Source organism: Bombina bombina, chromosome 5 (assembly GCF_027579735.1).
Source record: "Bombina bombina isolate aBomBom1 chromosome 5, aBomBom1.pri, whole genome shotgun sequence".
In the NCBI taxonomy this organism is placed as follows: domain Eukaryota; kingdom Metazoa; phylum Chordata; class Amphibia; order Anura; family Bombinatoridae; genus Bombina; species Bombina bombina.
Window position 1 is genome coordinate 574,099,259 of NC_069503.1, and position 13,376 is coordinate 574,112,634.

The following is a 13,376-nucleotide window of genomic DNA, read 5'->3' on the forward strand; positions in this document are numbered from 1 at the left end:
GTCTAAGCATGCACAGTTGTAAAGGTCCGAGACGGAACCTGGCAAAAGGAATGATGTCCATGCAGGACACCATGAGACCAATCACCTCCATACACTGAGCCACAGAGGGACTCAAGGAGGTCCAGGGGGCAAGACATGCCGAAGTTAGCTTGCAACGTCTCTGGCCTGTTAGAAATATACTCATGGATATGGAGTCTATTATAGTACCCAGGGCTTTTCACCCTGGTACTTGGGATAAGAGAACTCTTTTCAAAGTTTATCTTCCATCCATGTAATCGAAGAAAACTGAGAAGGGACTCTGTATACTTCCGTAAGACAAGATGGTCCTTGCACCAGAATATCGTCCACGTATGGGGCTACTGTAATACCCTGAGTTCTGGCAACGGCTAGAAGAGCGCCTAGAACCTTTGTAAGAGTTCTTGGAGCAGTAGCTAGGCCAAACGGAAGGGCAATGAACTGGAAGTGCTGGTCCAGGAATGCAAACTTCAGGAACTGAAAGTGTTCCCTGCGGATCGGAACATGAAGGTAAGCGTCCTTCAGATCTATAGTGGTCATAAACTGGCCTTCCTGAACCAAAGGAAGGATGTACCTTATTGTCTCCATCTTGAAGGAAGGGACACTGAGAAATTTGTTTAAGCACTTTAGATCCAGAATTGGGCAGAAATGTTCCTCCTTTGGGACCACGAAAAGGTTTTAATAAAACCCCAAACCTCCCCCCCCCCCCCCCCCGATAGGCACTGGGTCCCGAACACACCCTGAAAGGCATCCCTCTTTTCTGGTCTGTAAACAGGTTAGAGTAGGAATCTGCCCCTGGGCAGATGAGATTTGAAGCCTATCTTGTATCCCTGAGTACGACCACCAGGACCCACTGATCCTGTACGTCCCTGAACCAAGCGCCTGAAAAAAAGAGTCTGCTCCTACACGATCTGATCCCGGATCGGGGTCTGCCCCTTAATGCTAATTTGTTTTCGGCTGGCTTCTTATTCTACTTGGACTTATTCCAGGACTGAGCTGGCTTCCAAGTACTCTTGGGTTGCTCAGTCTTGGAGGATTGTGGTCGTTGGGATTTGTCAGAATGAAAATTAGAAGATTGCCGTCCCTTAGACTTGTTATCTTGCAGTAGGAAGGCACCCTTGCCTCCGGTAACCGTAGAAATAATGGAGTCCAGGCCTGGACCAAATAAAATCTTTCCCTTGAAGGGAAGAGAAAGGAGTCTGGACTTAGAAGTCATATCCGCAGACCAAGACTTCAACCAGAGCGCCCGGCGGGCTCGGATCGCAAAGCCAGAGGCATTTACATTTAGGCGAATAATTTGCATGTTCACATCACAGATAAAAGAATGAGCAATTCTCAGAGCTTTAAGTCGGTCTTTTATATCCTCGAGGAGAGACTCCACCTCTATGAGTTTCGACAAAGTCGCACCAGTAGGTAGCTGCTCCGGCAACCGCAGCCTCCGGTTGAAATAAAAATCCTGTATGTTGAAACATCTCTCTCAGAAAGGTTTCCACTTTTTATTTCTTCACAGTTGTATTTTAATTTATTTATTTTCACATTTTTATTTGAGATTTAAAAACAGAATAGAGCATACATGGAATATGAGTTGATTTAACAGTACATGGTATGTAACATATTACATTTGCAATATATATTACTGAAAAACAAAGATCAGGAATTAGCAACACATATGTACAGTACACACATCTGTTTCAGTGTCAGTTACATAGTACAACGTTGCCCAAATATCTAATATCTATAAATGGTATATCTAACTTATTCTATAAGGAAAATTGGTTTATTTTACATTTAAGTATACAATAGCATATTTATCCCCTCTGAACAGTAGAGACCACTCTTGGACCCCCTAACTACAGCTACAACCTAAAGGAGTTCCCAGGGAAATGGACCCTAGAAATTAATATAAAGTAACATATTTACACCTATGCTAGTGACAAGATAATTAAGAAAGTAGAGAATATAGGTGGCTATGATGAACAGATATTCAAGTAGGTGCTGGTAAACTTGCAAAACTTAGAAATACTTAAATATGCAGTGTAGGAGTTAGTAGCAGGTGTTACCAGGTGTATAGCAAATTAGGAATAGCCGATCTGCATTAGAGAAATCATTACCCTTAAGGGAAGACGGCAAATGACCCAATACGTTGAGGAATATAGTGACTGCATATATATATATACTCAAGGAGAATGATAAAGCTGCGTCAAATCTCACCATAGTATAAAACTATCTACACAAATGTATTGAGAGTAATTAAGATAAAAGTGGAGGCAGAGATTACAATGGTAGACTACAACATATTCTTACATATGTTATGTGCATTACAAGCTAGCCCTAGAAGACTTAATTATATACTATTATAATATAGAGGGAATGTTTGCAGGCCTATTCTTTTTTTTTTTTTGGGGGGGGGGGGATATATTGAGAAGTTACTAGTGTGTTTATGTGGCAGCATAAAAGTCAACACACAAAATAAAGAAATTCTGAGTCGTCCTGTCAGCTTAATAGTCTGGTATATACTCACATCTCACGGGAAAGCCTAGTGGAAAATAATGACTGCAGTCTAAAGTAGGTTAGAAAACAATTAAGCGGTCTATTGTTATTTATATAGTTACAACGGTAATACTGTAGATACTGAGGGGTAGGTAGGAGCAGGTAACCGTCCTCAACTGATTCTCTGACAGTGTCCTCAAATGTAATGGCTAGTTTACCTACTGAAAGTCTTGGAGACAATCTCCCTGAGCAGGATACAAAAGCTTCCATTTTCTTATCCATCGGCTCTCTGAACGAAGAACTATCCTCAAGAGGTATACTAGTAAGTTTAGCAAGCGTAGAGATAGCACCAACCACCTTAGGAATGGAGCCCCACAAATCCAGTTGAGTCCGGGAATTTTTTTTTTTTTTTTTTTTAAAGTAGACTAGGGGGAAAAAGGAAGATCCAATTCTTTCCCATTCGTTTTTAAAAATGTTCACCATTTTAACGGACACAGAAAAAAAAAAAGTCAAAGGAACTTTCCTGTCTTCATAAACTGTCTAATTTAGGTATCATGGAGGTTCCAGAGGCCGTGCTGCCTGAAGAACCTAACGTAGACAGAACCTCCTTTAATAAAAAAAATTAAAGTGCTCAATTTTAAATCTAAAGGACGGTACCTCTGCAGCAGGAGGCTTAGACGCTAAGGACTCCGACCCACGAAAGTTCACCATCTGAAGCTACAGAGGTTAACTCATTATCGGATAACTGTTACATAATAGCTAAATCTGATAAATGTTTAGATGACTCCGGGTCAGAAGAGCTATGTTTAACCTCTTGCGTTTGTTAGAGCGAGGTAATGCACTGAGGGTTGCAGACACAGCCGTTTGTAATTGCGTGGCAATGTCCGCAGGAAGAAGGCCCCCTCCGGATGGAGGATTAGATGTGCTACGGGGAAACTGCATGTGAAGTGGATAATGTAGCAAGGGTTGTAATCTCAAAGGACAAGTCCTGAGAGGTAAACGGCTTGTCTCCCTTAGTAGACTTTATAACCGTTATGGCATGTGGAACATAATTGAGTGGGCGGGAAAATCATGGCCTCCTCGCAATATAAACAGGTATGATTTAGTACAGAAAAAAGTACCTTTTAACATGTCAGTCTTCCATAGCTCAAGTTATACCAACAGAAGGACAATTTTTTTATATGTATACTCCCAATGGCTGGGGCACTCAACACCTCCTAGACCCAGACAATTAACTGAGGAAATGCTCTCCTCAGGTTGAAACCAGTTTGTTACAGCCAAAAACAGTCTATGAGCCCAGAAAATAAAATCACACAAAGCAGCATGTAAATTTACACACTGATTAATGAACCCCAACTGTTCAATAAACCCCCCTCAGAGGCTATTAACCCTGGATCCTATCAAGGTATAAAAGAGCCACACTGACCTATAGCGTTGTGTGTAAAAATGTAAACAATCTTACCTCCAGGATCCATGCAGTGGAACAGAACACAGCCTCTCAAATGTAACAGTCTTATAGCAGAGCTCCTGACATGTACTTGAGTGAGAAAGTAGGCAGTGAAACTCAACACTGATTGTTTAGGGTCTGGATGGTTTCGCAGAAAAACTTTCCCTGCATCTCCAGACTTTTATCAATATTTACGGAGAGGTTGACAGACTACTCAAAACTCCAGTCCTATCTCGAAGGACAGAACCTTTTTTCAGGACTCTCCTAATCTTCTGACACTTCCCTGCCACCTTCTATCGTGACGAAAGGCAAAGAATGACTAGGGTAATGAGGTAGTGGGAGGGATATTTAAGCCTTTGGCTGGGGTGTCTTTGCCTCCTCCTGGTGGCCAGGTGTTGTATTTCCCAAAAGTAAGGAATGAAGCCGTGAACACTCCCTATCTTAAGAAGGAAAAGATCATAAAAAATGTATGATGCGTGTCTCAATTATGAAAGTTTAATTTGACTATCAAATGAGAGCTCAACTGAAATTGGCATAGGACATAACATTGGTATAGTATCCAATTTATTCCTTGTTTTAAATACTTACTTGCCTATGTTCTTTCTATGATACACTATACATTCATTCCCCACACAGCTATTTTCCTCCACTCCATAGCCAGCTGTAGTTATGTGCAAAGCCTTCTTAAAGACAGTGAAGCCTGACTGCTGGCTATAACACCTGCTGGGCACAGTTAATTGCACACCACAAAAAAGGAAAACACTTACATTAGCAAAAGTAAAAAAGATTAGGGACACAAAGAATGAAGCAGATGCTGGACCCCCACTCCTTTCTGAGGTAGCTTTATGTAGTTAAGACAACTTCCAGAGAGGTGTGGAGAGGCAAGTTTCAGCTGTCAACTAACTTTAGAGTTTGTCAGGCTGCTGACTAAAGGACTTAACATGAACTAAAGCTGGCTAGGAAGCGTGAGAAAATATGAGCTTTGGGATGCTGTTTTTCTTTCGACATAACTCACTAAGAAATAACACAAGCAAGATCAATTCAATTTAAATATTTTTTTTTTTTTTAATATACTGTATCCAAGTCATTGTTTTTTCAAATATTGTACTATGTATTCTGACTTTAATATAGAATCATTAGTACTAGAATTATCTAATGCAAATAAAAAAAGTTCTTACATGACGTGACGAAGTACCAAGGAACTCTGACAAAATATTTACAGACTAGTATCGCAATCTGAATGTATTAAATCTTCCTTATGACCAGGATATTTAAGCAGAGAAAGCTTAACATTTTTGTCAGTAACGTTAATGCAGTTTGAGGCATTCAAAAGAAAGCCTGCATCAAGTGCAATTTTGTTAGAAGCCATTTGACAAAAGTAGGACATAAGTCTGCAATATGACAATGCTTCATTTGGCTTGTTCATTTATTTACTGCAATACTGCTTGCCTAAACAGTAAAGAAAAAACCTTGCGAAGGGGAGAAACAATGTGCATTGAAATTCTGGAGAGGAGTGCCAGCTCCGAGATACAAATGTCAACTTCGACTGGTTCAGTGGCAGTGTTCAGCTCTAAAACAGCAATGAACAACCAAAAAGCAATACTTAGTGCAAATATAAAATCAGTAACTTACCAGACACACAAGGTGACAAGATAATTTTGTCTCCCCATTTCTTCATTATCCAATCTCTATAGTCAATCACTTCTTGTGTTACTTTGATTATTCGGCCAAGAGTACTATAAAATTAAGGGAATAAAGGATGAGCAGAAATGACACACTATAAAAAAGCAGTAAGCTTTTTGTTCAGTATCAGACCTTCCTAAAGGCTACTGGACAGGAAACCACTTCAAAAGCTTTACAAGGACAACTGTTCTTCTGAAGCATTCTTGTGTTGCATGCATACTGTACATGCGTTCTGAAGGCATACAAACTAGGCCACAAGCACAAATACTTATATTAATTCAAAAGCAGAAATATTCATCACATTATGCATAGTTTATAGAAGCAATTTGGAGAATGGATTCAGCACTTGTTTTAAACTAAATACAGTAGTATTAGCTATAGTAGCAAATCAATCTTTATGTAAAGTTAACAGATTGAAAATTAAATTTATATTTAAGACAGTGTTAATGTTTTAATATGTTCATTTTGAACATTAGCAACACTAATGCTATATGATTAAACACAGCAAAAGGGTTAATATCAAAGTCTAAGGGTACTGCTGATCCAATCAACAGCATTAGTCACACAACTAGGTTGTAAAACTAGAGCTGGTGATTGGATCAGCTGTAGTTCCCACTCAGAGTTTTCAGTGTTCTGCAAGTTCCAAGTGGGACTTTATGGAAAAACTCCTTTGTAGGGTTAAATCACATAGTATTACAACATTAATAGAGTTAAAACATGCTATAATGCACTATTTCCTGCCATATAGTGCTCCACACACCAACCAATGTAGCTCTTCAACAAACACCACTATGGTGACAAAGCAAGTTTGATAAGTAAATTATCAAATATGCTCTGTCTGAATAGCAAAAGAAAAAATTTGTCTCTCATGCCCCTTTAATGTAGAGCACTCATATTCTGGGCAAATTGTGGTGTAAAATCAAGAGACAAAAATTTAGATTATTTGAGGTAATGTCTGCCAATAAAGAACATTACTTTCTCCTCATGGAGATTAATGTTCTAAATATAACATCTCCTCCACTTCCCATGATTAACAGGCAAGTGCTTCCATAGATTATAACTTGGTGAAATGACGAAGTAGAATTTGACTGAAAAAAAAATATGTAAGTGTTCTGATTGCTAGAGGGGGAAAGGTATGGCAAAACAAGTAAATGAGAGAACGTAGGGGGGGGGGAGCAGTAGGCATGATGGATCCACTGTAAATCTTAGCATTAACTCTTGAGAATGGAGAGAGGTCCCTAGCAGACATTTTGAAATTGGTCCCAGGAAAATTTAATTGAATGAAACCGGTGAAGTTTTTGGCATTTATAGAAGCCATAACCATCCAGCTTCAGCAATTCTAGTCTGTTGTACAATTGTTTTGAAAAAGGCAACCGAGATTTCCAGAAGCTGGCAATTAGACTTATTACTGTTGAAAGAAAACAGGAGGGAAAGTCTAAATTTTGCAGGTGCCAGGGGGTTTCAAGTTCAGCAAAAACAAAATTTATGCTTACCTGATAAATTCATTTCTCCTGTAGTGTGGTCAGTCCACGGGTCATCATTACTTCTGGGATATTATCTCCTCCCCTACAGGAAGTTCAAGAGGATTCACCCAGCAGAGCTGCTATATAACTCCTCCCCCCTACGTCACCTCCAGTCATTCGACCAAAGGACCAACGAGAAAGGAGAAGCCGAAGGGTGTAGTGGTGACTGGAGTATAATCCAAAAAAATTCTTAGCCTGCCATAAAAAACAGGGCGGGCCATGGACTGACCACACTACAGGAGAAATGAATTTATCAGGTAAGCATAAATTTTGTTTTCTCCTGTTAAGTGTGGTCAGTCCACGGGTCATCATTACTTCTGGGATACCAATACCAAAGCAAAAGTACACGGATGACGGGAGGGACAGGCAGGCTCTTTATACGGAGGGAACCACTGCCTGAAGAACCTTTCTCCCAAAAACAGCCTCCGAAGAAGCAAAAGTGTCAAATTTGTAAAATTTGGAAAAAGTATGAAGAGAAGACCAAGTTGCAGCCTTGCAAATCTGTTCAACAGAAGCCTCATTCTTAAAGGCCCAAGTGGAAGCCACAGCTCTAGTAGAATGAGCTGTAATTCTTTCAGGAGGCTGCTGTCCAGCAGTCTCATAGGCTAATCGTATTATGCTACGAAGCCAAAAAGAGAGAGAGGTAGCCGAAGCTTTTTGACCTCTCCTCTGACCAGAATAAACGACAAACAGGGAAGACGTTTGACGAAAATCCTTAGTTGCCTGTAGATAAAATTTCAGGGCACAGACTACATCTAGATTGTGTAGCAGACGTTCCTTCTTCGAGGAAGGATTAGGACACAAAGATGGAACAACAATCTCTTGATTGATATTCCTGTTAGTGACCACCTTAGGTAGGAACCCAGGTTTAGTACGCAGAACTACCTTGTCTGAATGAAAAATCAGATAAGGAGAATCACAATGTAAGGCAGATAACTCAGAGACTCTTCGAGCCGAGGAAATCGCCATTAAAAACAGAACTTTCCAAGATAACTTTATATCAATGGAATGAAGGGGTTCAAACGGAACACCCTGTAAAACATTAAGAACTAAGTTCAAACTCCATGGTGGAGCAACAGTTTTAAACACAGGCTTGATCCTAGCTAAAGCCTGACAAAAAGCTTGAACGTCCGGAACTTCTGACAGACGTTTGTGTAAAAGAATGGACAGAGCTGAAATCTGTCCCTTTAAAGAACTAGCAGATAACCCCTTTTCTAAACCTTCTTGTAGAAAAGACAATATCCTTGGAATCCTAACCTTACTCCATGAGTAACTCTTGGATTCGCACCAATATAAGTATTTACGCCATATTTTATGGTAAATCCTTCTGGTAACAGGCTTCCTAGCCTGTATTAAGGTATCAATAACTGGCTCAGAAAAACCGCGTTTTGATAAAATCAAGCGTTAAATTTCCAAGCAGTCAGCTTCAGAGAAGTTAGATTTTGATGTTTGAATGGACCCTGGATCAGAAGGTCCTGTTTCAGAGGTAGAGACCAAGGTGGACAGGATGACATGTCCACTAGATCTGCATACCAAGTCCTGCGTGGCCATGCAGGTGCTATTAGAATCACTGATGCTCTTTCCTGTTTGATTCTGGCAATCAATCGAGGAAGCATCGGGAAAGGTGGAAACACATAAGCCATCCCGAAGGTCCAAGGTGCTGTCAAAGCATCTATCAGAACCGCTCCCGGATCCCTGGATCTGGACCCGTAGCGAGGAAGCTTGGCGTTCTGACGAGACGCCATGAGATCTATCTCTGGTTTGCCCCAACGTCGAAGTATCTGGGCAAAGACCTCCGGATGAAGTTCCCACTCCCCCGGATGAAAAGTCTGACAACTTAAGAAATCCGCCTCCCAGTTCTCCACTCCCGGGATGTGGATTGCAGACAGGTGGCAAGAGTGAGACTCTGCCCAGCGAATTATCTTTGATACTTCCATCATTGCTAGGGAGCTTCTTGTCCCTCCCTGATGGTTGATGTAAGCTACAGTCGTGATGTTGTCCGACTGAAACCTGATGAACCCCCGAGTTGTTAACTGGGGCCAAGCCAGAAGGGCATTGAGAACTGCTCTCAACTCCAGAATGTTTATTGGAAGGAGACTCTCCTCCTGATTCCATAGTCCCTGAGCCTTCAGAGAATTCCAGACAGCACCCCAACCTAGAAGGCTGGCGTCTGTTGTTACAATTGTCCAGTCTGGCCTGCTGAATGGCATTCCCCTGGACAGGTGTGGCCGATAAAGCCACCATAGAAGAGAATTTCTGGTCTCTTGATTCAGATTCAGAGTGGGGGACAAATCTGAGTAATCCCCATTCCACTGACTTAGCATGCACAATTGCAGCGGTCTGAGATGTAGGCGTGCAAAAGGTACTATGTCCATTGCCGCTACCATTAAGCCGATCACCTCCATGCATTGAGCTACTGACGGGTGTTGAATGGAATGAAGGACCCGGCATGCATTTTGAAGCTTTGTTAACCTGTCTTCTGTCAGGTAAATCTTCATTTCTACAGAATCTATCAGAGTCCCCAAGAAGGGAACTCTTGTGAGTGGAAAGAGAGAACTCTTCTTTTCGTTCACCTTCCATCCATGCGACCTTAGAAATGCCAGTACTAACTCTGTATGAGACTTGGCAGTTTGAAAGCTTGAAGCTTGTATCAGAATGTCGTCTAGGTATGGAGCTACCGAAATTCCTCGCGGTCTTAGTACCGCCAGAAGAGTACCCAGAACCTTTGTGAAGATTCTTGGAGCTGTAGCCAATCCGAATGGAAGAGCTACAAACTGGTAATGCCTGTCTAGAAAGGCAAACCTTAGATACCGGTAATGATTTCTGTGAATCGGTATGTGAAGGTAAGCATCCTTTAAATCCACTGTGGTCATGTACTGACCCTCTTGGATCATGGGCAAAATTGTTCGAATAGTTTCCATCTTGAACGATGGAACTCTTAGGAATTTGTTTAGGATCTTTAAATCCAAGATTGGCCTGAAAGTTCCCTCTTTTTTGGGAACTACAGATTTGAGTAAAACCCTTGTCCTTGTTCCGACCGCGGAACTGGATGGATCACTCCCATTAATAAAAGATCTTGTACGCAGCGTAGGAATGCTTCTTTCTTTATTTGGTTTGTTGACAACCTTGACAGATGAAATCTCCCTCTTGGGGGAGAGGATTTGAAGTCCAGAAGGTATCCCTGAGATATGATCTCTAACGCCCAGGGATCCTGAACATCTCTTGCCCAAGCCTGGGCGAAGAGAGAAAGTCTGCCCCCTACTAGATCCGGTCCCAGATCGGGGGCCCTCGATTCATGCTGTCTTAGGGGCAGCAGCAGGTTTCCTGGCCTGCTTTCCCTTGTTCCAGGACTGGTTAGGTTTCCAGCCTTGTCTGTAGCGAGCAACAGCTCCTTCCTGTTTTGGTGCAGAGGAAGTTGATGCTGTTCCTGCTTTAAAATTACGAAAGGAACGAAAATTAGACTGTCTAGCCCTAGGTTTGGCTTTGTCCTGAGGCAGGGCATGGCCTTTACCTCCTGTAATGTCAGCGATAATCTCCTTCAAACCGGGCCCGAATAAGGTCTGCCCTTTGAAAGGTATATTAAGCAATTTAGATTTAGAAGTAACATCAGCTGACCAGGATTTTAGCCACAGCGCTCTGCGTGCCTGAATGGCAAATCCGGAATTCTTAGCCGTAAGTTTAGTTAAATGTACTACGGCATCTGAAATAAATGAGTTAGCTAACTTAAGGGTTCTAAGTTTGAGTGTAATCTCATCTAGTGTAGATGATTCAAGTGTCTCTTCCAGAGACTCAAACCAAAATGCTGCTGCAGCCGTGACAGGCGCAATACATGCAAGAGGTTGCAATATAAAACCTTGTTGAACAAACATTTTCTTAAGGTAACCCTCTAATTTTTTATCCATTGGATCTGAAAAGGCACAGCTATCCTCCACCGGGATAGTGGTACGCTTAGCTAAAGTAGAAACTGCTCCCTCCACCTTAGGGACCGTTTGCCATAAGTCCCGTGTGGTGGCGTCTATTGGAAACATTTTTCTAAATATCGGAGGAGGTGAGAACGGCACACCGGGCCTATCCCACTCCTTAGTAACAATTTCAGTAAGTCTCTTAGGTATAGGAAAAACATCAGTACTCGCCGGTACCACAAAATATTTATCCAACCTACACATTTTCTCTGGTATTGCAACTGTGTTACAATCATTCAGAAGTAGTAAGAAGTGAATACAGCTTCTTCTTTTTTTACAGGGACACTTTTTAGGATACCATAGGAGCAGCTGACAGGTGCTAGGATCCAATCAGCTACTTCAGCAACCACACTCAGGAATTTGGATCTGTTAAAGTAACTAACATTGGAAGGAATCAATTTCCTCACTTTCACCTTGCTTTTCATCACCCATTTTTTCCATTTTTTTGTTTTGATTGACTTATTTTTGTTCTTCACTAACATTTGTTGATCAACTTTTTGAATACTTTTTTGGATTATATTTTATTTTTTATGTTATTGCATATTGTGTATTTTATTTTTTATGTTATTGCATATTGTGTATTTTATTTAATTATATCTTAACCTCACTGGATTAAGTAGCTAGCATTTTTATATCCATTTGCACTCACTCACTATTTGATTGTATCTATACAATTATTTTGCTACCCCCCTTTTTTTGCACTGCAGTGCATTTTTCTATTTTTTGGAACACTATTTTTGTAACACTAATTTTGAACACTATTGTTTGTATTCTTGTTTATTAGTTTTTTGCTTGATGCACTTGCTACAGTTGTACTTAGGCTAATTCTGTTTTATTAGTATACACTCTTATTCTGGTGTACCACTCACACTGATCACCTGTTATTACCTCTGTTTTTATTGTAATTATCAGCTTTGGCCCTTTGAGCCGCTTCTGTAAGATATTCCTGTATTTGTAATTTTATTTATATGTGCTTTTTACATTTTTTATATATACTCTTTTATTACTGATGCTTTTTAACATGGTTCATTAAATAATCTTCTTTTATCTCTCTGAGTATATTTATCCCTTGGCCTCTTGTTGGCGCTGTATTCACTTCTTACTACTTGTGCATATTTTTTGGGGGTTGGTTAGGATCTCTGTTTGGATACAGCTTGGGGATTACCTTAGCGCTTGTACACACACCCTTTTTCACTTTTTACAATCATTCAGAGCCGCTAACACCTCCCCTAGTAATACACGGAGGTTTTCCAGCTTAAATTTAAAATTTGAAATATCTGAATCCAGTCTGTTTGGATCAGAACCGTCACCCACAGAATGAAGTTCTCCGTCCTCATGTTCTGCCGCCTGTGACGCAGTGTCTGACATGGCCCTAATATTATCAGCGCACTCTGTTCTCACCCCAGAGTGATCACGCTTGCCTCTAAGTTCTGGTAATTTAGCCAAAACTTCAGTCATAACAGTAGCCATATCCTGTAATGTGATTTGAAATGGCCGCCCAGATGTACTCGGCGCTACAATATCACGCACCTCCCGAGCGGGAGATGCAGGTACTGACACGTGAGGCGAGTTAGTCGGCATAACTCTCCCCTCGTTGTCTGGTGAAATATGTTCAATTTGTACAGATTGACCTTTATTTAAAGTAGCATCAATACAGTTAGTACATAAATTTCTATTGGGCTCCACTTTGGCATTAGCACATATAGCACATGTATCTTCCTCTGAATCAGACATGTTTAACACATTAGCAATTAACTAGCAACTTGGAAATGCTTTTTCAAGTAATTTACAATAATATGAAAACGAACTGTGCCTATAAGAAGCACAGAAAAAAATTATGACAGTTGAAAATAATTAAGTTATAGCATCAAATCTTTGTAAGAAATATACAATTTTAGCAAAGGATTGTTCCCATTAGCAAAGGATAACTAACCCTGGCAGCAGAAAAAATACACAAATAAACGTTTTTTATCACAGTCAACTACAATCTTCACAGCTCTGCTGTGATGATTACCTCCCTCAAAAAGGCTTTGGAGATCCCTGAGTTCTGTAGAGATGAACCGGATCATGCAGGAAGAAAATGAACCTCTGACTGAGTTTTTTGATGCGTAGTAAAAGCGCCAAAAATGGCCCCTCCCCCTCACACATAACAGTGAGAGAGATCAGTGAACTGCTTTAATTTAAACAAAACTATTGCCAAGTGGAAAAAATAGTGCCCAAAACTTTTTTTTTTTTTTCACCCAGTACCTCAGAGAA

General features: G+C 40.7%; 1 protein-coding gene across 1 annotated transcript in view; it reads right to left on the reverse strand.

Annotated features, from left to right (window-relative positions):
* TENT4A (terminal nucleotidyltransferase 4A) overlaps nucleotides 1–13,376 on the reverse strand; it is a 190,900-nt gene that overhangs the window by 43,591 nt on the left and 133,933 nt on the right. Inside the window, exon 10 of the mRNA XM_053714520.1 lies at nucleotides 5,585–5,688. Coding sequence (XP_053570495.1) covers nucleotides 5,585–5,688 — 104 coding nt within the window. The remainder of the gene's footprint in view (nucleotides 1–5,584; nucleotides 5,689–13,376) is intronic.